This window comes from Caloenas nicobarica, chromosome 3, assembly GCF_036013445.1.
Source record: "Caloenas nicobarica isolate bCalNic1 chromosome 3, bCalNic1.hap1, whole genome shotgun sequence".
NCBI lineage: Eukaryota > Metazoa > Chordata > Aves > Columbiformes > Columbidae > Caloenas > Caloenas nicobarica.
Genome location: NC_088247.1, coordinates 114,419,539 through 114,442,072, shown reverse-complemented (window position 1 = coordinate 114,442,072; position 22,534 = coordinate 114,419,539). Strand labels below are relative to the sequence as shown.

The following is a 22,534-nucleotide window of genomic DNA, read 5'->3' as shown; positions in this document are numbered from 1 at the left end:
AGGCCAGAAGGGGCTCTGAGGTCTCTCAGGTTGAATGCTTGCGAAGGAGAGAGAATGGGGATCTGATACTTGATCAGAAAGCATAAAATGAACAGGAGAGCCTTCATTAGGAAACATGTTCTGTCAAACAGCCCTTGCAGAATTAGAGAGCAGAAGGAATAATACTGGATTGTACCTAAGAAAGATATTGTTGTTTGGGGACAATTACACTTAATTTTAGAGTAACAGTATCCCAGCTGTCTCCTGGCAGTACGTGCGGGAAAGAAGAGACAGCTCCACCCCAAATAACTCCCTTTGCACTGTGATTGTAGCTTTATCTGCCCTTATTTTGCTCATTACATTTCTTGTCATAGAAGGGGTTCTAGGGTATAGTTTGTTCTGATTTCTTTTTGTGGAGAGCCGTATTTTCTAAAGGTATTTCAAGATGTCAGTGGATGCTGGATGCTCTCTGTGGTGCTTTGAAGAAACCACTGCAGACTTTCCTGCATGTAGAGGAAGACTAACCAGCCTTTGATATAATACCCTTTTACCTAGTTTAGGTCTATAATATATGCATCAAATTTCCTATTGACTGTACAAATGTAAATCTAATTTATGATCATTTTTCAGAATAAAAGCTCTCTTATTAAAGAGAAAAGTATCTTCTATAAACTGAGAGACAAATAAATGTAAAAATTCTTTTTCTTAGTCTAGGGCTGATTCTCACCAGAGTGATGGTTCATGAATTAGTGATGAAGCTGAAATATTGGCTGGGAGGAAGCAACATGCTGAGAATAAAAATGTGTTATTAAACTAAAAGCAATACTTCCAAATATCCTAGAAGGAAATGTAAGATCTCTTGCACAGAGCAAGGTTAATATCCTTGCTTCTGATGCAGTGAACTAGAAATAAATAAGTTGGAGTGATACAAAATTCTTACGAGGAATATGCAGTTAAGTGACTTGACAAACATTTACCTTGTTGCCCCCACACTTGGGAACCCGGCCCAAGGAGAAACTCACTGGCAAGAGTTTCATCCTTCTCCTAAACTCAGTTCTACTGTCATGCCCTTCTGAAGTCCTCCCTCCAGAGCTGCTGGGATGCCGAGGATAACTAGTCACTGATAATGAGAAGATGACGCCAACTGCAGAAACTCTGAGACTTAGATTGTGTGTCTGTTTTTATGTGTTGAAGCTGTGCAGTCATAACTAGGTTGGCTAAGCCCATCTTCTTACCTTTCCTCCCCTGTTTCCCAGTCCTGACATTTGTTAAGCTAATTCTTACCTTCTGTTTTAATCATACATTCACTTCGGTGAGCTCTTTGCTTGTAAGGTAAATAGCATAAATAAAGGCAGCACTAAAATACCGTCATTAAGGACAGCAGAATCTGTCCATCACATTGGCAACCCCTTTATGGGCTCTTTTACTAATTGCTTTTCTGAGGCTGAACACAAAGGGGATGGCATGTGTGCGAACTTGGTGCCAGTGTAATACCTGTAATCAGAAGGTATTGGGAAGGGGACTCAAGCTGCTTGTTCTTCTTAAGGCACAATTGCACTCATTTTTAGTTCAATCTGTGCTTCGCTGTGTTATCTCATTACTTTTGTTCAGGGGCAGCAGTCAGCAGCGTGACTGGGTCACTGAATAGTGGTAGTTGGGCTGCAAAGAGAAATGAGCTTCACAGCTGAATTAGTAGCCGCTTCAGGACAGGGATTGAAAGAGTTTCATGCACACAAACATCCATGAGCAGTTTGGCAATTACCAGCATCGGTTTGACACAAATGAACAATCTCAATGCCAATTCCAGCTGCTAGAAAACACATATTTGGGGATGCAATTGGAAAGGATTTAATGCAACTTCTAGTATTTAAAGACTAGGTTGAAACTCGTATCCAGTACCTGCCTAATGAGGAAGTCTTGCACTCGCCTGTGGCTGTGAGGAAGCTGATGGTGACTGCCAGCTGTAACAGAGGACTGTGCTAGACAGAGCCACGTGTCCATTGGGGTCACACACAACAGGCAAAAAAATGCTGTTCTGTTTGGTGAAAGAGAGATCCAGGGAGTGCGCTCTGTCACGCTCGCTCTTTCTTCAAACACGCTTGCCGGGAGCAAAAAGTGGATATCCTTAATGAGATTTTGTTACCTGGCCTCTAGACTCTGAGCCTCACCTGTGATCAGCAGCAGGTTCTTGGGTTCTAGGGAGAAAGGTGTATGTTTCTTTACAGTGTCAGTAAATCACCAACCTGACATTGTTCTAAGCTGTCCTGAGATATCTTAGCCCTGCTCATATGCTCAGTTTCATCACTCCTCATCACTCCGTCACATATTTGCAGATATCTTTCTTTGATGAGCTGTGGAGGGGTTTTACTGCAGGTGCAGAAATACAAACTAAAATGCGGAGCAGAGCAAGAAACCAGGACGATGGACTTAGGAACAAGCAGCCTGTTGGTGTTGAGCACACCCAGCTGTCTTATCTGAGTGAGAAGTACTTTCATTTGAGAGAAGGGGAGAGTGAGCTGGTGGTAGCATTTTATATTTAGTATGGCCAGACAAAGCAATGCTGTGTGATGTACAGAGCCCTTGTATGACCTGTGCTGACCCACTCTGGGGGGGGAGGTAGGGATGGGATTCCTGAAAGAGCACAACTCTCTTAAATATAGACTTTTTGTTCTCTGGTACCTTGCATCCAGAATTGTATCAGCAATCATCTTAAACAGGAAAAGGTAACTAGCTCAAGAACTAATTCCACCCGTATTTTATGGTACATCCTGTTTTTAATGCAATATCCAGTAAATGTTTCTTACTTGCTGTTTCATGAGTCCAGTTCTTTCCAGCTTCAGCTATTGGAATTTAAGGCAGTAACAAGAAGTAATCAAGCTAAGCTGGTCTCTGTCTGTTGCATTTTTACCATGTAGGCTTTTATATTAGTAGGTGGTGAAGAGCTGCTCATGGACTGCATTAATTTCTTGAGACTTCGCCAGCTAAGCCAGAATATATAAGACATGATCCATTTGTGCTTGTGCTGGTGAAAATGTTATTGCTTACATAATATGGTTCTACCTGAGAAAATGCTGCACAAGTACAAATTGCCAGGGAAGCAGTATTAAGAATTTATAGTCTCATCATGGCTCTGTAATTGGTCTTACCAATGAGAGAAGAAAGGACGGTGTTAAAAATGAAAGGAAATATTTTTCATTTGCCTCTCTCCAAGGCCACAGACATTGTGTTATTGTTCTTTGAAATATGCTGAAGATAGCACATTAATAAAGTATATGCAGTTTTATTATTTTATTTGCTGAACAGCCAGATGAGGATAGGGAAATTGCTTTATGTTCTGGCGACCATCTGATTACTCAATTTCTGAGGAGGCCTTACAAGCTTCTTTAGAACCTGGGAGCCCTTTACTATTGTATTGCTATTGTGTCTGGAATATGCATTATAATTCCATGCCTTGTCTTATTTATGTAAGATAAAATCAAACCTTATTAAAACCCCACACAAGTATGTTATATCTGCTTGGAATTCTGAAGTCACCTCATTCACCTCACAGGATATTTCCAGGCTTCTGTAAAACAGCATGACCAGCTTTTCTAACCTGGCGATGCGATACACAACCTTTGAGTACATGACCCAGGTTTGGAGATCGGTCTGTGACCGTCTGCTTTCCTGCCACAGCTCAGGAAATGGACATGGCCACAAGTTGTGCCAGGGGAGGTTCAGATTGGATATTAGGAAAGTTTCTTCATAGAAAAGCTTCTCAAGCACTGGAACAAGCTGCCCAGGGAAGTGGTGGAGTCACCATCCCTGGAGGGGTTTAAAAGACGTGTAGATGAGGCTCTTAGGGACATGGTTTAGTGCCTGAGCTAGGTTATGGTTGGACTTGATGATCTTAAGGGTCTCTTCCGACCAAAATGATGCTATGATTCTATGAGGACAGGATGGGGGCAAATATCCAAGTGCCACTGATTTCTGTTGTGATACTGGCCTCCTCAGGGACGCTTTGGTCAGCTGAGGACCTTGGCTGTTGGAGGTTTGTGCTTTGCATGGGTCTGTGACAGGGTTAAATATTGCCCTTCGCAAAGACTTGAATGACTGTCACATAAAGAGCAGAAAGCTACTCTATCAATAGGTTGGGCCAACACGGCAGTATTTGTAAGCTCCAAATGTAAATATATCCTTTATTGACATGTAAATTATTGTTTTCTAAGGAGGCAAGACAATAATGTAGTCTTGAAATGTAGATTTTGCTGTCTCACTCTGACCCCAAGAGTGTTTCTGCCTAATCTCTGTGCCACAACTCAGCAGCAAGGCTGGTGCTACCAGCTGGGACCTTTGCACAGTGTCACAAGAGCCACAGGTGACACCGTGAGGCCAGGGTTCACCACACCAGCTGGGACCTCTGGGGACAGAAACCAGCATCGTCACTGGTGAAAAGTAAATCGGATGTTTAGAATCTTTTTCTCAGTGGTAATCTAGCTCAGAAATACAGACTGGATTTTTGCAAATATTATCGATACCAGAATTACACCTGCAGAATTGTTGGACTACAGTAACAAATTATCACTTAACGGTATGCAGCCCAGACTCCAACAAAAAGAGGAATGGATAATTATATGGTTTTATCTCAGCATTTTCAAAGTTCCCGCCCCATTTCCCTGCTGGACTGAACCCTAATTGAAAACTAATGCTGCCTCTTCACCAAAAGTGTAACTTTCTGTTTGTTTCTCTCAGTTAACAGAAGTCCATCCAGCTTCGACAGTAATTTAGACGTAGAAAATGGGTCAAGAATTACAGTGTGTTTCAAAAAGATGGACCCAATTTGAAATCACTGTGTCTCTGCAACCACGAACTGCCCATGAATGAACCTTTTAGCGCTTGAAAGGGCGGGAAATAGAGTTTCAAGTGATTCCCAGGGAACGAACAGCCCCAGCCTTGGTCATTCACAAGATGGTGACCCCACAACTGCTTTGAATCGAGTCCATCTTTTTGAGACACCCTGTATTTTTAGCCAAAGGAGGTATTTTTACACAATTAAGTGGGGGCGGGTGGATGGGAGTTCAGTGCTCTTCTGTGACCAGGTCTAGAATAAGTTACATAAAGCCTTTTGTTAGAGTTTAACAATTATAGGGCTCAGTTCTTTGAGAATCTTGTATGCAGCAGTCTCTTGTACTTGAGTGATTATTACTTGACCCAGATATTTTCAGAAATCTGCTAGGAGGAACCAGACAAGCCAGTTATTGAAGGCAACAGAACATGAAAGGGACAAAACCAGGAGAAGCACGACTGAAACATGGTTCCAAGTGACAGTTGTCCTCTGCATAGCAGCCAAGTGTTCAGCTGAGTTCTTGCTCCTGCCAAAACAGCCTTTCCTCCTTCCCTATTGAATGTGTGAGAGCTGGACAGGCCAACAGCAAAGGGACAGCACCTTCAGCAGTGCTGAATTTGAGTGGGATAACCCAGCTGCTGTTTCTTCTGTGCTGAACCCCAGGACTTGAGGGTGTGCTGGACATCCTGGGCTTTGCCAGGGGCACAGTACAGCAGCTCCAGGCTTTTGGAAGTGGCCGGAGGTGGGAGAAGTGCTAAGGCATTCAGCTCAAACAAGGCAGTTGTCCCCCTGAATGTGTGCCATGGCAAAATTTGGAAATCCAAATATATTTCCCGCTTTAAACTTTGGTGGCTGTGTGGTTAAACTGAGCTTACTTGACTGGCATGTGTGAGCTTACTGTCAGGCATGTGTTTCTGCCCAGATTTGGCTTCAGATTTTAGTGCTCCACAAGAAATCAGTATAGCAAAGGAGCAAAGGCATCCGGGAATCGCAGAATCATAGAATCATTTTGGTTGGAAGAGACCCTCAAGATCATTGAGTCCAACCATAACCTAATTTTGGCATTAAACCATGTCCATAAGAACCTCACCTATGCATGTTTTAAACACCTCCAGGGATGGTGACTCCAGCACTTTCCTCGGCAGCCTGTTACGGTGCTTGACAAGTCATGGGCTACCAGATTGCCCTGAGCAAATCAGCCTGGCAGATGCAGAGGGAGCTGGAGGAGCCAGGAGAGCGAGGGCTCGATGGGCTGTCCAGCTGGCACCGTGTCAGGGATGCAGGAACACGCAGGCAGGCTCCAGAAAACCCTGGCAGCGACAGGATGAGCAGCAGGACACCAGTGCCAAGGACTCGCTGCCTCCAGCTGGCTGACACCCCATCGCCAGACCGCTCGTGTACCCAAGTGCTAGGGAGACCGAGGCAGAGCAAGGACTCTACGTAGGCTCCTAGATGTCTGGAGAACCCAGCCTGATGCTCCCTGGCCAAGTCGTGACAGCGGGCAAATGGTCCCACAGCTGTTCCACAGTCTGTCCTTGGCATGGCCCAGCCTGGGGGCATGGCGGCAATTTCATGTTCCCTGCAGAGCCGGCGTTGCAAAGTGTCTCCAGGCAGAGCCGTGTGTTCTGCGCACACCATACCCTGGACTGCAGACTAGGCTTTCTGAGAGAATTAGCAATCATTACTGAAGAATGCGGTTTTTAACTACAACGCACATAAGGATTTTCAAATAATTCGGTCGTGAAGAGAAAGAAACACTCTTTTTAGATGAAAATACAGTCAGAATTAATAGGGGATGGAAAATAACTGAGTCCTATTCATAAGTCAGTAGGACTCATGGCAAAGACTTGAAAAAGCTATAGAAGTTTTCGCTTTTCCTGGAACACCAGCCTCTCTCTTAGCATTGCAGGCACATAAATTGCTATTAAATTATATAGAGGGTGCTGAAACACTTCTGTTTTCTTAAGGGGAAGAATTACAAAATAGCTATCGTATGTTGCACAAAAAGAAAGGAGCTTATAAAATAATATGTGCTTTGAATTTGTTACAGAAAGCAATTTCCAGTTCTGTAATTTTTCATATTTTCTTCAAATGGGCTCTATCTGCATTTTCTTCCTTAGACATGGGACAGTCTATAAACATCAGCAAACCATTTGGCTCTCCTTATCTTGAAATACCTCTTCACCGTGCCTATAAAAAAATACCCCCTCACAGTCAGGTGCTGCTTTTTTTTTCTTGTTATCCTGAGCCCACCTGCCTGCTGGTGTCCTGATGCTGTCGTTCCCTGGTACTTGGCTTTTCAGGGCAGGAGCCTGTTCTTTGTTTTTAGCTTGTGCTGTTCATCTGTGACTGCAGGATTAGGCCTGAGCCAAAGGGCATCAGGAACGTGCTGTAAAGCCTGTGATGTTCCTTCCAGCCATCTTTAGCAACTCCGATGGCCAGGCGAGAGTGGGTGAACTAGGGCAGCTGTTATTCACGTGAGCACTTGCCAGCCTTGATGGGAAAGGATCTCCTTGAAAGGAGATTTGTTTATTAAATACCACTCATTTTTATCTGGATGGTGTGAGCCAGCAATGAAAACTTTGAGAAGTACTAGCCCAGCAAGCATGATGAATGAACACAGTAACAAGGAAAAAAAGAGCTCAGGATGCGCCTAAAGTTACCTAAAGTGAATTAGGCTGCAGTCCCCTGCCAACTCACTTTTGCAAGGTAGTTCAGTAGAAATTTTCTGGGACTGTGCTCTTCAGAAGGTGAGAAAAGGGGTAAGAAAATTTCTCAGGAATACTTTTTGCTGGTAGCACAACATCCCACAAAGGACACTGGAAATAGAAAGTCTGTCGTTGCTGCAGAGAGAGTTTCTCGGTTGCTGTCTGTGACTTTCTGTCCATGTAGCCTTGCCCAAGATTCAGTTCTGGTTTAGTGTGAATTGACAGGTGGGCCTCTCTAGGGCTAGTACTAAATGCAGCAAGATCCATTTTCAGCTGTGAGCAAGATACAGCTTCAGATGGCTCAGAGGCGTGGGTGCCACGCGGTGTGTCCCTTTGGGGTAAATGAGCAGGGTTCAATAGGATTCCGGAGGAGAGATACTCTTTAAAATGTATCTTCTTATTGTTCTAGTCTTCTCTCTTCTTCCTGAGTCTTCCTTCAGGCTCCCTCTGGTGTTTGTAGGTTTGTATTACTACCACCCTTTCCAGTCCTGATTTTCGCCTGAATTTACAGCAGCCTAAGCTGAGTGACACCACTGAAATTTTTTTGGTTCGTGTAAGTTTGAGATGCAAAGAGGAGCTTTCAGTTCACTTTAAATACGACGCTTAGTTGACCCAACTGGGATTCTTCAGGTTTAGGCCACTGCTATCCAGGCATAGTAGTTTGCTGTGCAAACTGTCCTACTGCTCCAGCTCTGATTGTGTGAAATGTGAGCAGCAAGTCCTGAGCATCATCGCAAACAATGGGCTGCTATCAGTTTATTCCAGACGTGTTTTCTCCTCTTTCCAGTCCTGGCTAAGAGGGAAAGGCAATTGAAATTAAGTATTAAGAGGTGAATTACAGGTTTTAACACTAAGCCATGCTTGGGTATTTGAGTCTCCTAGAAGTGATATCCTGAGGCCATTCTCACATTACAGTAATTACACGCAGAAAACCCATCCCAAGCAGCACCCAGCAGGATAAACTCCACCTACAGACTCGAGCCCAAATTTCAGTTCCTCTGTGGGTTCCCCTGCTCCCCACCAGCAATCTGTTACACCCATTTTCTGCCACAAATCTCACCTGTGGGTTGAATGAAATGCTTCACAGCAATACGCAGTTTTGGCTGCGTGGAACAATTTGCCAAGCAGGGCTAGGTCTGCTTCCCCGTGCTGGATGCTGCAGAGGCCAACTTGCAAGCACCAAGCTACTTTTGTGAATCTATCACAGGAAAATGAAGTGTTTCCTCGCCCTTTAAAATGGCTGTAAGGAAAGGGCTGCTTAAAAACGGGTCTGTGCATCCCAAACACCCTGTTCCTGGCACCAGCAGCCACGTGCTGTCTGCGTTGGGCAGCAGCCTGCCTGTTTGGGACAGAGAGATGTGCTCGAGCTGCCACCGAGGCTGTCCAAAGGAGACAGATGGTGGCAAGGTGGTGTGAAGGTGGACGTGGGCACGGTGGCAAGCTTGGGATGTAGCCTCTGAAGTGAGGCCAAAGCCCAGGGCTGGGCCCTGTGGGCTATCAGCAGTCAGAGCACAAGGTGGGATATGGAAGAAGTCGAAGGGAAAAAAGACATAACCGTTCTTGTTATGCTGATCTTTTAAATTTTTTAAAAATAATTTCCTGGAATTATTTTGTTCTTGGAGTATGTATTTTTGCAGCAGTATCCTCCTCCCTTAAAACTCAAATGATCGAGCTCAGATCTTTGTGGGAGTTCTTAGACTGATTTCAATAAGCTTTTTTCATAGCCATCATCTCTATTATGAAAATCTTATGTCCTGAGATGTTACGTCCTCCAGTGGCAGCAAACCTGCTGTGCAATTCAGTGGATTATAACGCAACTCACTAACGTGCCTGAAATAATGAGGTTGCTCTGTTCAGTGGGGTATGATGAAAAATAGAAGCTACTGCTGGGAACTCAGATTTGATTTAAATTCCTGGCAGAAAAGGTTTCCTATTAAAATACCATTGCAGGTTGCTATGTTTGTATATTCTTTAACTTCCAGTTAATGATGGACAGTGAAGAGGCCAGAAGCGATTTTTTTTTTCTTACTTTCTGCCCAGTGCATATAAACTGTGTGTTAAACTGGGGCCTTGAGCCCTTCTGGTGCTGTAGAAGTAAACGTTGGGTTACATTAGGCTAAACATGGAGAGAAATGGTGGCTGTGCTGGAATCAGTGGGAGATCTGAGCTTTAGGTTCCGCAGCACTGATCTTTCCCTGAGTGCCGCGGTTCTCAGGTCTAAGCCTCTTCCAGGCAGCCTCTGCCTCTTGCTTGGTATGGGATGACGAGCTGAGTCGATCCCTTCCCACTTCTTGCCTGTCTGAAAGTGGGGGAAGAGGATACAGATTTTTCCTTTAATTAGTGGGAAGCCTTTTTAGCTGCCCTTCAGCTTCAGCCTCTCCCATCCATCTCTCGCCTTCTCGGTGTAATTGGTAGACCATCTTTCTGCAGATGACTTATATGGTCTGCTTAATAGTAGAAGCTGGTTTGTCAGAAAAACAACTGTGAGTCACTGATACCTTTGGAGAAAAATCTATTGAGAGAAAAAGGTGCCAGTTTTACAGAGTTTTTTACCCATTGCTGAACCTAATTGGATCTTACAAACCCAGTGTGTGAGATGACCTGTATCCCTTTTGAAAGAACGCTTTCCTTCTAGCACTTAGACCTTGACATAAACACTAATGAATCCATAAAATGTCTTTGCATCTGGCACAGGAGCCTTCAGGGCATGAAGCAAAACAGGAGCTAAATGGAAATGCTCTGTGTACATAAGGTTGCAGAACTGCCTGTGGCTGCCAGTTAACCAGATTTAATAACCTGCACAAGTCCATGTTATTTCAGCTTAAGGTTGATGTATTTTTTGTTTGGACCAGTGTTCTCCTTTATATTTGCCTAGGTTTACCATGAGATGTACAGTTTAAAGTAGCTGCTGTCTCCTATTTGCAATTTAACCCAAGAGAGTCGATTTTCCCCTTTCACAGGGCCGGGGTGGCAAAGGAAGCATCTACGTGTGGGCCTCTGGAGACGGGGGCAGCTATGATGACTGTAACTGCGACGGTTATGCATCGAGCATGTGGACAATCTCCATCAATTCTGCTATAAATGATGGACGGACAGCCCTATATGATGAAAGCTGCTCTTCAACCTTAGCCTCCACCTTTAGTAACGGGAGGAAGAGAAATCCGGAGGCTGGCGTGGTGAGTCCAGATATTATTGTGCTGTCGCTGCTGTCTTTGTGCGCTCCCATGACCTATTACAACTCTCTTTGCTTCGGAGCAGCAGATGGTCCTTTGTTGAGATGGATATTTTCTCATCTGCAGTACGTGATCATGCCAAAACTGTCAGCTGAGGAGATGTGGGGTTCATATTGAGAACAGCAATGATCTTCCATCTCTTAGAGCTTCATATAGTTCGTGGTTTCCTTTGCCAGAAATCAGATTTAGAAGTTCGATTGCACTCTTTCCAGAGGACAGTGCGACAAAAGGTCTCTGTAAAAATCTACATGAAAAGTGTCAATATCTGAGATCACACTTAGTGGTACAGGCAGAGCAGTCATGAACCAGACTTCTGCTGTGCTAGAAGCCGCACACAGCAGAAAGACATTCAGTCACCCACAGAGGAAATGCGGGGGCTCAGATTTACCCTCAGACACACAGTCTTATCTTGAGCAGTGCAGAGCATTGTACTCAGGTCCTCTACAGGCTGTACCTGCTCCTGGAAAACGGGCAGTTTCTGTTCAAGTGTAACTGGGATTCTCTTTCAGTGTATTGATCACTGCTCCTCAGCACCTTCAGGCTAGCCAGGACAGTCTAACTCACAGAGTGGAAAATTCAGGTGTAGTAATTCAAGGTCAGTCTTTGCTAAAAGCCTCTGTACATTTTTCTTGGCCCTGTTTCAAACCCCAAAGACAAACTGTAGCATTCCAAATGACCCTGTGCAGTAGCAGATGGAAAAATACTGATTTCTGTCTTGATAGCAGCTCTGTGCTGATATCAGCCAAGATGATCTGTGGCACCTTTGTAATTATGAGCATAAAATGTACTTCTAAGGCTTCCTTCTAGTCTCTTCTAGTGATTAATCTGCATAGAAGATAGCAGCCTGGTACTACTGTTGGTCCTAGAGTTGCACAAATGTTAGGAAGCTCAATACTGTTAAAAGTTCTAGTTTCAAATCCTTCCGATAACTACAAGGTAATTTAAGGCCTCTGTTTAAACTGTGTTTATAGAAAATGAATGACATCTATATAAGTTTGAGTTCTAAGTGGTAATAAACACTGTTTTACTACATAATGATTTATTCTTGCATTCACACCTTCTGTAGCTATGTCTCACCGTGGTTTTAAATTGATACACTATTCTAAAGAAAACAGATCCAGGAACAAACATACAATTACTCTGAAGAGCAAGGGCACAAACTCCAGTTTCTGTATTTTTCTGAGTCTGTAGCTGCAAGAAAAATGGACTAGCTGGTTTCATTGATTGCATCTAATATCATTGCAGGCTACAACGGATCTGTATGGCAACTGCACCCTGCGTCACTCAGGAACATCTGCAGCCGCCCCTGAAGCAGCCGGAGTGTTCGCCTTGGCCCTGGAGGCTAAGTATGCTGTTGGGAAATTCCTTGTGAGCTCTAGAGAGGAGAGCGCCTGCGGTTTCTTTCACGTTGTTCATCAGACAAGTTGTCCGGCTGTGGCACGGGGCTAGAAGGAGCAGCTAACAAGCTGCCTGCTGCCGTAGTGACGTGTGTGGCATCTTACCGATGCAGTGACAGTCTCGCCAAAGCCATAGAGCAGATAGATTTTGGCTGACTCGCTCTCTCTGTGTTCTCTCTATCCACTGCTTCCAGGGGTTTGTCTTCTCCAGCACTGTTTGGAGGGAGAGATGATTTTGTTTCTTCACATATCCAGTGTGGAACGCCCAGCCTACAAAAATATAAAACCAAACCTATGGTATCAAACAGGAGTTCATCTTGTGCCACATGCTGTCTGTGGTGATGCTGAGGGGAGAGTACAACAAATGGGGATTAGGAGCAATCTTTGAACAACAGCTTTGGCAATCAGTGGCATGAAGAGAGAGCAGTCAGCCTGTCCTGTTTAATAGCCACAGGCAGATTTATATTCCTTGAATTTGACTCTTTTCAGCTTGTCTGTATTTGGCACCTATATCATCCAGTGGCAATCAGTTCTACAGCAATAATAGTTTTTGGCGCTGGTGGTGGGGAATGTTTCCTTTGGTTTTTCTTAACCTGTTCCTGGTAATTTGCTTCTGTGCTACATAATTGCTCTGTTATGTGAAAGAGTAAATATCCATATCATCTCCATGGCATTCATGGCACTGGAGACCTCTTGTATATCTTGCTTCATTATCTTATTCTCTAATGATTCAGAAGAGTTTTCCTTACAATAACCTATACCATCGTTTTACTTCGTGTCAAATTATTTTATGAAGTGAGACAACATTTCCTCAAGTGTACAGCTTCAGTTGCTGTAACCACAGCATGCACTGTGTACAAAGTTTTCTTCAACAGTATGCAGAAGAATGAAGATTTGGCAGAGGAGACAAAGTTTCTATCATTAGCAGAGCAATGATTGTTGTGCTCAGAGCATGACCTGGACCAAGTTTCATTTTTCAGGTTTTGTAAAAGTAAAACACACACGCCAAGTGTTTAACTTTGGATGATTAATCCTTCTACTATTGAATTCATTCAGTGGGACATCCATGATGTAATAAATAATCATGGCCATAAAAATGTAAAGATTTAATTAATTTTCTGACCACTGCATGTTTAACGTGGACTACAACCTTAGTATCTCAGTAGTAACTACCATCCCTCTTCATTTGGGCTGCCCATGAAGACCGGAATTACTCTTGCCAAACTATCACGAGTAGAAATCAGACTAATACCCCTGGTTTGCGATTGGGTTTCCAGCCTTTGCTGAGAAGATGGGCAGGGGCAGGGAGGAGAAGACACAAAGAACCGTCAGTGTCCCCTGTCCTTCCAGGCTGGCTCTGTTAAACCTCCACATGAGTACAGAACTACCTGGGATCAGTTGCAGGATTGGTTCACCATTGTCCATGCAGACAACTGCTGTCTGTCATATGTCCCTCAGCTCATATACAATATATGTCTGACATGTCTCTAAAACCACATCAATCTGTGAAATGGAAAGTATGGGTTTAAAATATGTAGCGGCTCTTTAAAGGTTTCAATAAGAATGATGCAAGTGATATCTGGTTTTCAGCTATCTTGTGTCACCTTGGAGAGATGACAGTAACTGGCTATTCTGGTGTACATTCAGCATGCACACATGCTTATTACTTGGGGCACAGAAAGCTGAAAAGCGGATCCTTTGAGGTTGATGGTTTGAATCAGACATATTGTAATGTTGAAAGAGTTCATCATGAAACAACTGGAATAGCTTTAGTTATGTAGCATTAGAGTGTCAGTTCTAACGCTTCCAGAATAATAACTTATAAGTGCCCTTCCTGTCAGCATAATCACTGCACATCTAGGAAGACAAGAGCTGATGATGACAAATAATCAGCAAATCTAGACAAAAGTTACTTTACTGCATCCATCCATGCTTAAGTATCACGGGTGATAGACCTCTGCCATACCTTACAACGCAAACCTACAGCCACCCGCAGCACATATATCTGTATTACCAGACTACCAGAATTACTAAGACCTTGACTTTTATATAATAGCTCATCAGCTTCATCGGGTCAGGGCTCCTCTGGGTGAACCTTGGAAAGCCCATGGGAAACATGAGCAGCCAAGGAGGAGGGCAATGTTTAAGAAGAAGGCTAGGTGAAGTTCTGTCACCGTCCTTTTCTTTTAGTATACCTTTCAGGATCTGGTTTAATATCCTACTCATTTTATTATCTTAAAAATTGCATGGTGGATCTATAATGTGTCGTTAAAAGCAGTTGTTTTTAAGAACAGAGAATCAATCAGAAATTATTTTGCAATTTTGGGGAGTATATTTTGGGGAAGTACTATACCATTAAAATCTAGTCTTGTTCCCGCTGAAATCAACAGAAGCTTTGTTATTGATATGTCTATAGATAAAACTTCTGTGTGATTCAGAGAAGCAGACTTTTAACAAAAGACTTACTCAAACACACTTTTTTTAATATCTGCTTGGAAATGCTGTGCTGTTTTCCATGTTGCTCTTCCCCAGTGTGGATCTGACATGGAGAGACATGCAGCATCTGACAGTGCTCACCTCCAAGAGGAACCAGCTTCACGACGAGGTTCATCAATGGCGTAGAAACGGCGTTGGGCTGGAATTCAACCATTTGTTTGGCTACGGTGTCCTAGATGCAGGAGCGATGGTTAAGATGGCGAAAGACTGGAAGACTGTTCCCGAGAGATTCCATTGCGTTGGAGGGTCAATACAGGAACCTGAGTAAGTGAATGGTTTAGTATACGCTTGGCTTCTTCCAGGCATTTAGGAGACTACAAGCATGCAAAGACATTGACAAAGGCATAGAGAGTTAAAGAAACGTAATAAGGACTTTTTTTTCCTAAGAAAGCCTAACGTTACTGGTAGCATTCCAACTATTTCAAGAAGTTGATCAAATCAACTACGTGGTCTTTCAATTCCCGGTTTGCTGGAAGAGTGCATTCTACAGCTCATTGCTACTGCCACTAGTGGTAGCAGCTACATCCATTTCTCCTGTGTGCTTACGGGTATGTTTGTGCCAAAGTTCCTGTGAATAAAGAGCCTGTGCACAAGTGAAAATCTGGGAGGCTGGCACTGTAAATTACATAAACTGCTGCCACATGAAGTATCTGTCAGCTGGGTCATATCTCCTTGTGACATATCCCAGCAGACAGTTTTATCTCCAGAAGACTGAAACAATCATCTACAGGTACCAGTGATTCAGTTTGAACACTACAGCATTTAATTATGTTTGGTTTATGTTCCTCAAATCTCTAATTGCAGGCTAGGTAGTCAAATTATTTTCCGATTTACCTTCATGTGCTAAAGTGAATGAGTCAACAAGTGAATGAATTAATACTAATTGACTACAACAGCTATAGTTCAATTTAATTATTTGAAACACTAATCTAATAGTGGCCAATTTATGTCTATACCATTTGAAATATGACTTTTCAGTGCCATTTTTGAAGGCATCATTATTCTGTTGGAAAAAGAAAGCAAACCATTGTGCCATCCTGGCACATAGCTCAGCCAGGCAAAGTGTAAGTTTGTTCCCAGCCTTCCAGATGGGTTTATATTTGCAGGATCCAAGGTTTCACAGCAGAGATCTGAGTTTTCATTTATCTGACCTACGCATGCTCACAGGTAGGAAACAAATGAGAAACTGCAGAAGCTAATTTTGAGCTATTTCTAGTTTATTCATAATTTAAATGCAGACAAATGACCGCATTTATCTTAGTGCAGCCCCGATTACTGAAAAGAGGATCATCCTAGAAGAAGAAAGAAAATTTCTTTCTGCAGGCTTGGCTCTGTGCATTAGACAATGTGCAGACTGAGCCGGAGCCGGGCAAGTGCAGTAGTATTGTCTCCTTTCCCTTTGTTTTTCTGTCCCATTTCTGCTGTTGAACAGATAGAAAAGCAGAAGTGATGGTGCATTTCCTTCAGCTCAAGGATCTGGAACTGCAGTAAAGCTTCCCAACAAGCCCAACAAGCTCCATGGTTGAGAAGTACGCTGCCTTGTATGGGTATCTTTTGAGCAGCACCCAGAACAGGCTTTTTTTCATGCAGATTTGTGAAGTTCGACCAAGTCTGTCACCACCCAACCTCCTAACTTGACTGCAGTGTCATCTCATGGGTGCCCCCCAGAACTACCTAACACATCTATATGTTAATAGGACTGCTGTAATATTTACATCCCCCAATGAAAATGTCATTGACAGGAGATAATAAGCATCATGACTTGCAATATCTACATTTTTTGAATTACATTGTAAATAAAACTAGTGCAGTCCCAGCATCTCCAGAGACTCCTTGGAAATTAAAACTACACTGCACTTCTGCCATGGATAACCGGGTTGTTTTTCTGGTTTGGCTTGGCTGGAGCAACATTTTCTATATACATTCTCTATATGGTTATGTAAGTATAGATATTGGTATATATAAAATACATATTCAATATTGATTTAGGTAGGTGAGTAGTTGATGCAGAGGTGTGTACCAGAGCAGCATTGTCAATTAGCAGGAACAGGCCGGGAAATAATTGACAGCCTAGAACAGAGAGCGTGCTGAAAGCAATCAGTATTTAGTGCAGCATTTCTCTGCTGTGTGTAGAGGCACTCGTTAGTAATAGCAGCTGTCCCTGAAAAGGGATTTTTGTTGGGCCAGCAAAAAGAAAAAAAATGGACCAGTCTGAATCTGGCTGTTTCAGGGAGATATTGAACAAAGATGATGTAGGACATCATAGTTGATTAGCTGAGGACCAGGAGCACCAGAGTGTGTTTCCAGGGAGTGCTGAGTTCGCCCTGCTCATCTCTAGCTGGGCACCACACTTCATGCAAAAATGACTATATTTTATACACATATATAGCAATTGGGCAGTGCTGCACTGTGAGGGTGTGGAAAACCCTCTTCTGCTCCTTTCATTGCAGGCTTTTTTTCCACTGCCCCTGGTTCTTTTTGTTTCTTTGGGGAAATTCAGCTGGACTATAGTAATTAGTCTACCAAAGCAGAGAGTATTGGATTCTAATTAATAGGAGAGGGGGAAACAGAGCAAACCTTTTCTCATGTGTTTGAAAGCTGAGATAACTTTTGCACTGCAGCACTTATGAAGGTGGAGAGAAAAGCTGTCTGCAGCTGTCAGGCTGTCTGCAAAGCAGACGGAGTGATAACACTGCTCTTATTTCTTTGCGTTTTGGTGTTGCTAGACAGAAAAGGCTCACGCTGTGGTGTCCTCCCTCATTTACTTGAGGAGATAGAAGCGCTTATCACAACTGTTGGAATGAAGCACGTTTTGGCAAATGTTTTTGTCCGCTGTGTGAGGTTGCTGTGAGACATGAATTCAGGTTGCTTTGAGGATGATGCTTCCCATGCAGAGAAATTGCAAGTGTATAGCAACTGTGGGATTATGATCCTTCACCTCTGGCCGCATACAGTGCATTTTCCTCGTGCTTTGGCACACAAAATAAATATTGAGGGTATCACACGTTCTGATATTTTAACCATACAATATTTATGTTATACCAGCTTCTGCTCCAGGGCACCTGTACGATTCAGAACACCACAGGTTTTTCATTTAAGGCGTTTAAATGCCATGAGGACCTGGACCTGAATGTCTTTATACTCTGCAAATACTCCCAAGAAGGCAATACTGTATGAAAGCGGGGAAGAGGCTGGCCTGAGCCAATTAGTGATGTACTAAGCTGTAATACCTGGAGCTCATCTCAAGAAGAAAATAATTCCTGGAAGCTAAGCGTGGATGAAACGCTTTCACTGGTCTCCAAAGAATGCACTATTTCATTAGCAAAGGGAAAGGCTGATACTCGTTTCTTTTCTTTTGAAAAGAAGGGCTTCATTACCACAGTGTGGTTAATGCCCTTTAAAAGGGACTCTCTTGTTTTACTGCAAAATCTGGGTCATGGAGAAGCCACCGGAAGAGGTAACGACAAGCTGACTGGAGTCTTTTGTGACTCACTCCCTTTTTTAATGATCACAGTAATTCTTGTTTTCCAAGTATTCTAGACAGAGGAAGGCATCACACTGCTCACAGCAGGCTGATCAAGACGCAGAAAATTGTGGTTATACTTCGGTGTAGTTTGCCAGCCAGTTTCTGAGGCAACTGGTAATTGGCAGTGTCATCCAGACCCCCGAGGGTTTCGCAGGCGCTCAGCAGCCTCGGGCCCGTGTCCATCTGTGGATTCAGCCTTCTGGTGAGCCTTGGGACAAATGTCCTTCAGCTATTGTGAGTTCATCTTCATAAGGAGTGAATTAGAACCACCAAGGAACTTGTGACTTTGAGGTGCAGCACTTTGGCAACTCAGTGAAGCGCAATTTCTTGTGTGTCCTCCTGTATGGGAGCAGTTCAGGGATAGCGATTTTAGTGGAAAAATATTTTTCAAATGAGCTGAAACTGGGATCTCATGGTTGTGCTGGTTTCCAAATTAAAACAAGGATGTAGGCTTGCGTGTGACTGCACCAAAATTCTGTGCAACTGGCTCCTCTGACTCCAGACAGCCGCCCGCTGCTGTCTGTTAAGCTGACTGTCTGACACGGCTGCTCACGGTTCTGCCACTGAATGTACACATTATTATGAAATTACCCAATATAGTAGGGATAAGGCAGCTATTAAATATATATTAGTATTTCTTAAATAGCAGTATGTACTTCTTAATTGTATTCTTTCTCTCTTTGTGTAGGTGTACATTTCATAATGTAATTTCAAATTAAGGTTTTGATATCATTTTCTAAAAACAGAATGTTCTTTTTCTGGCTAAGTTTTCCCCTATTGTTTTCTTACTTTTCCATGTATTAACAATGAATATAGTACAGGTTTTTCTGTGAGGCATAAAAACCCAGTAGTTTTTTAGACTGAGGCATATCATGCTATCTATATTCTTTTAATTTGCTTAATTATCTTTTGACCTGCAGAAAGATACCACCAAGTGGCAAGCTGGTCCTCACACTTACAACTGATGCTTGTGAGGGGAAGGAAAACTTTGTCCGATACCTTGAACACGTCCAAGCAGTTATAACTGTGAATTCTACCAGGCGAGGAGACCTCAACATCAACATGACCTCGCCAATGGGAACAAAGTCCATTCTGCTGAGCCGGCGTCCCAGGGATGACGACTCCAAGGTGGGTTTTGACAAATGGCCTTTCATGACCACACACACTTGGGGAGAAGACCCCCGAGGCACCTGGGCTCTAGAGATTGGGTTTGTGGGCAGCCTGCCGCAGCGGGGGGTGCTGAAGGAGTGGACACTGATGCTGCACGGGACCCAGAGCGCACCATACATAGACCAAATAGTAAAAGATTATCAGTCCAAACTGGCCATGTCCAAGAAGGAAGAGCTGGAAGAAGAATTAGATGAAGCAGTGGAGAGAAGCCTGAAGAGTATACTGAGCAAGAACTAATGCTGTTCTGCATGACGGTGTCTTTCCTTCCCCAGATCCCTCTGCTCACCTTTCTACTATCCAAACCTCTGTGTTAGACATATTACAATGATCGTCTCTGTAGCCGAATTATCACACTTTCTTGATTTTAAAGTCTTATATCTCATCAATAATTATTTTAATTACCACTGAAGCAATCATTTTTTTACTCTAAACCACAATATAGTCCCCCACCAAATACTATGTACAGTTTGTGACTGTAAATGATTTTTCTTTTGTGTCATACGAATAGGTAATAACCTGCAAACAAGGTGGTAGCTTTTACCTTCATATTTTTGTGGTAAATGTTGTTTGTATTTAAAAAAAAAAAGACTGAATTTTAACATTGGCAGTTGGTGATAATGGGCACATTTAAAAAAATTATTGTGAGAGAGGGAATCACAAAGAGGTTGGCTGGAGAGGCCTTTGAACATCTAACAGCTCTTTTTAAATCACTGACTTCAATGGGACTTTCCCCATTGGGTTCAACCAAAGTAGCACTAGACCCTACAAAAATAAATAATCCAGAGTTGAAGAAAATTTACCAATCCAATTTGCAGAAATCCAATTATTTTGAGAGCTTTCTTTAATATATACACTTGTACCAACACACACACTAACACTTCAGCCACAGAACAGGTCGACAGGCATGCAATAAGGAAGGCAAAGCAATTCCAAAGCCAGATGACAAGGGGAAGTGCTTTACAAACAGGGTCAGGGCATTCTAGAAGCACAAGTTTCAGTTTTGTTTTGGTTTTTTCAATTTTGGCAATTTAGATCAATTTCCCGTCCTACAGCAGAATGAGCACATGGGCAATGAGCTGCAGGATTTCTGGCAACCTGTGTGCAAAAGTCTCTATAGCGAGATGTGCTACAGCGGTGTGAGATGAGGCAGCGTCAGCATTTCCAACCACAGACCCCTGTTTTCTGGGGTTTACAAGCTGTCAGTAAATTGCTGGGGGGAAATCTGAAATACGCAGTTTCAGTCTCAAGGCAATTTTTAATTCAAATTTCATTTTTTAAAAAGAGATTAGTTATTTTTATGTTATACAAATATATTTAAGGAGAAAAATTTGCCTAAGTTATTAATGTGTAATGCAAAGTTGGCCTTCTTGGGAAATAAACTGTAGTATGTTTGGGAAGATTTGTTGGTAATCATTGCTCTTGGCTGTTTAAAGAGTCAGTCCCACCTTCACTTCTCATACATGAGTCAAGTCAGTCTCTCCTGCCCTTGGAGTATGTGCCAGCTATTGCTGCAAGATGTAACATCCTCCTCAGTGGGGATTACTCATGGTAGTAACCACTGTGTTCTCAGGTGTGAGATCCAAAAGTTAACCTTTGAATAATAAAAGGTCTTGATTCTGCAAATATTTAGGCACAGTAAAGGCCATCAGTGGACCTATTCAAATGCTAAATAAGCAGGTGCTTCGGATCTTTGCAGGATCTAAGATCTACTTTTTAGCAGTGACTAGTTTCAGAATTGTATTATGTATTTTTAATATGCAAAGTATTAATCTAAAACGTTTTAATAAGACTTGTCCTGGATGATCAGGTGCATAGTAGTAGAAACGCATTAAGTATTTATCTAACAAATTAAAAACGTAACCCAAAGGTTATATGGTGCACATGTTTCACTTAAGAATGTATAATCCGTGCTGTTATTCCAGCGAATATCCATCTTTTATCTTTCCATGAGGCCTGTTCTTTCGTTTACAAATCCAAATGCAAAATAAACAGCTAAACCTACTCAAAGTCTACGTGAATTACACTCTAAAGCCAAGAAGCCTCGCACTACTCACAGGTTCCTCGGTGTGTGTGCCACAGTCCCTTTAGACGATTGAGTCACGCTGGGATAAGACAAGCATTGCCAGGAAAAGAATCAGGACCCATGTGATTTTTATTTTTTAAGTGCTCTGTTATTTGTTTAAATACATCACAGTGTCAACTGTGTTTAATTTGTTGATTTAAAACTTAACCCAGGGACAAGAGGGCCCCATTTCAAAGCATGAACTGTAGTTCATGAGGCACGAGACAAAACTCCCTGGAGATAAATGGGTGCGGGACAGGTTTGCTTGTGTCTTTGTTTGGAAGTGACTGGATCGCGCTGGTGTGGGTGGGTTTCCATGGAACGCACCCAGTTCTCAGCAAGAGCAGCACATACATATCAGAGGGAAGAATTTACCATATATATATATATATATATATATATATATATATATATGCATACACCTGTATGTCTAAATGCTTATGGCACACCTGTGGTATCTCTCTCTCTCTATATATATATTACATACGATATGTATATTCAGAGTATGTCACATATATTTGCTTATAAATACGTATAGAATTACATATGGTATGTAATGTATAATGCATATACGCACATCATTACTTTTTGTGTGTATGTGTTCAAAGAGGAGGTAACTGGAAGCTTTTTTTTCTAAAATGCGGGAAAAGTTTTGGAATAAGACAAGTCCATGTGGAAATCTTTAATGACCATGTACATGACTTTCCATTGCATTCATGTAATTTTGAAGTTCTCTGTTCAATCATTAAATATCTTATAAAGCAGCAAAATAACTAGATGGTTGTTCATATTTTCATAATGCTGACATAATTTATTATGTGAAAGATCACAATAATGAGTGATATAAAGAAATGGTGAGTTTTGATATAAGTATATATAAAATTAAGTGTATATACAGTATAGAGATCTACTTCAAATTCTTCAGGATTTTTGCATCAGGGGATCACTGAAAAAAATATGTCCAGTTAGACTTTTTATGGTATTGCTGATGGAAAATAAAGTTAATTTGTTAGTATTTATAATAAAGGGGAAAATGAAGCTCATGATTTGAAACAGGTGAACACTGTTTAACTAAAGCCCTGTGATGATGTTTTATAATATGAGTAAAATAAAGAGCTGTTGTAAACTGGCAGGTCCT

General features: G+C 42.4%; 1 protein-coding gene across 6 annotated transcripts in view; it reads left to right on the top strand.

The window, feature by feature from the left end:
• Nucleotides 1-22,534, top strand: part of PCSK2 (proprotein convertase subtilisin/kexin type 2) — a 199,910-nt gene extending 177,376 nt beyond the window's left edge. For all 6 annotated transcript variants that reach the window (XM_065632887.1, XM_065632885.1, XM_065632886.1 and 3 more), the window contains 4 exons: nt 10,473-10,688; nt 11,991-12,091; nt 14,675-14,902; nt 19,085-22,534. In XM_065632887.1, the coding sequence (XP_065488959.1) occupies nt 10,473-10,688; nt 11,991-12,091; nt 14,675-14,902; nt 19,085-19,571 (1,032 nt within the window). In that variant the 3' untranslated portion in view covers nt 19,572-22,534. The remainder of the gene's footprint in view (nt 1-10,472; nt 10,689-11,990; nt 12,092-14,674; nt 14,903-19,084) is intronic.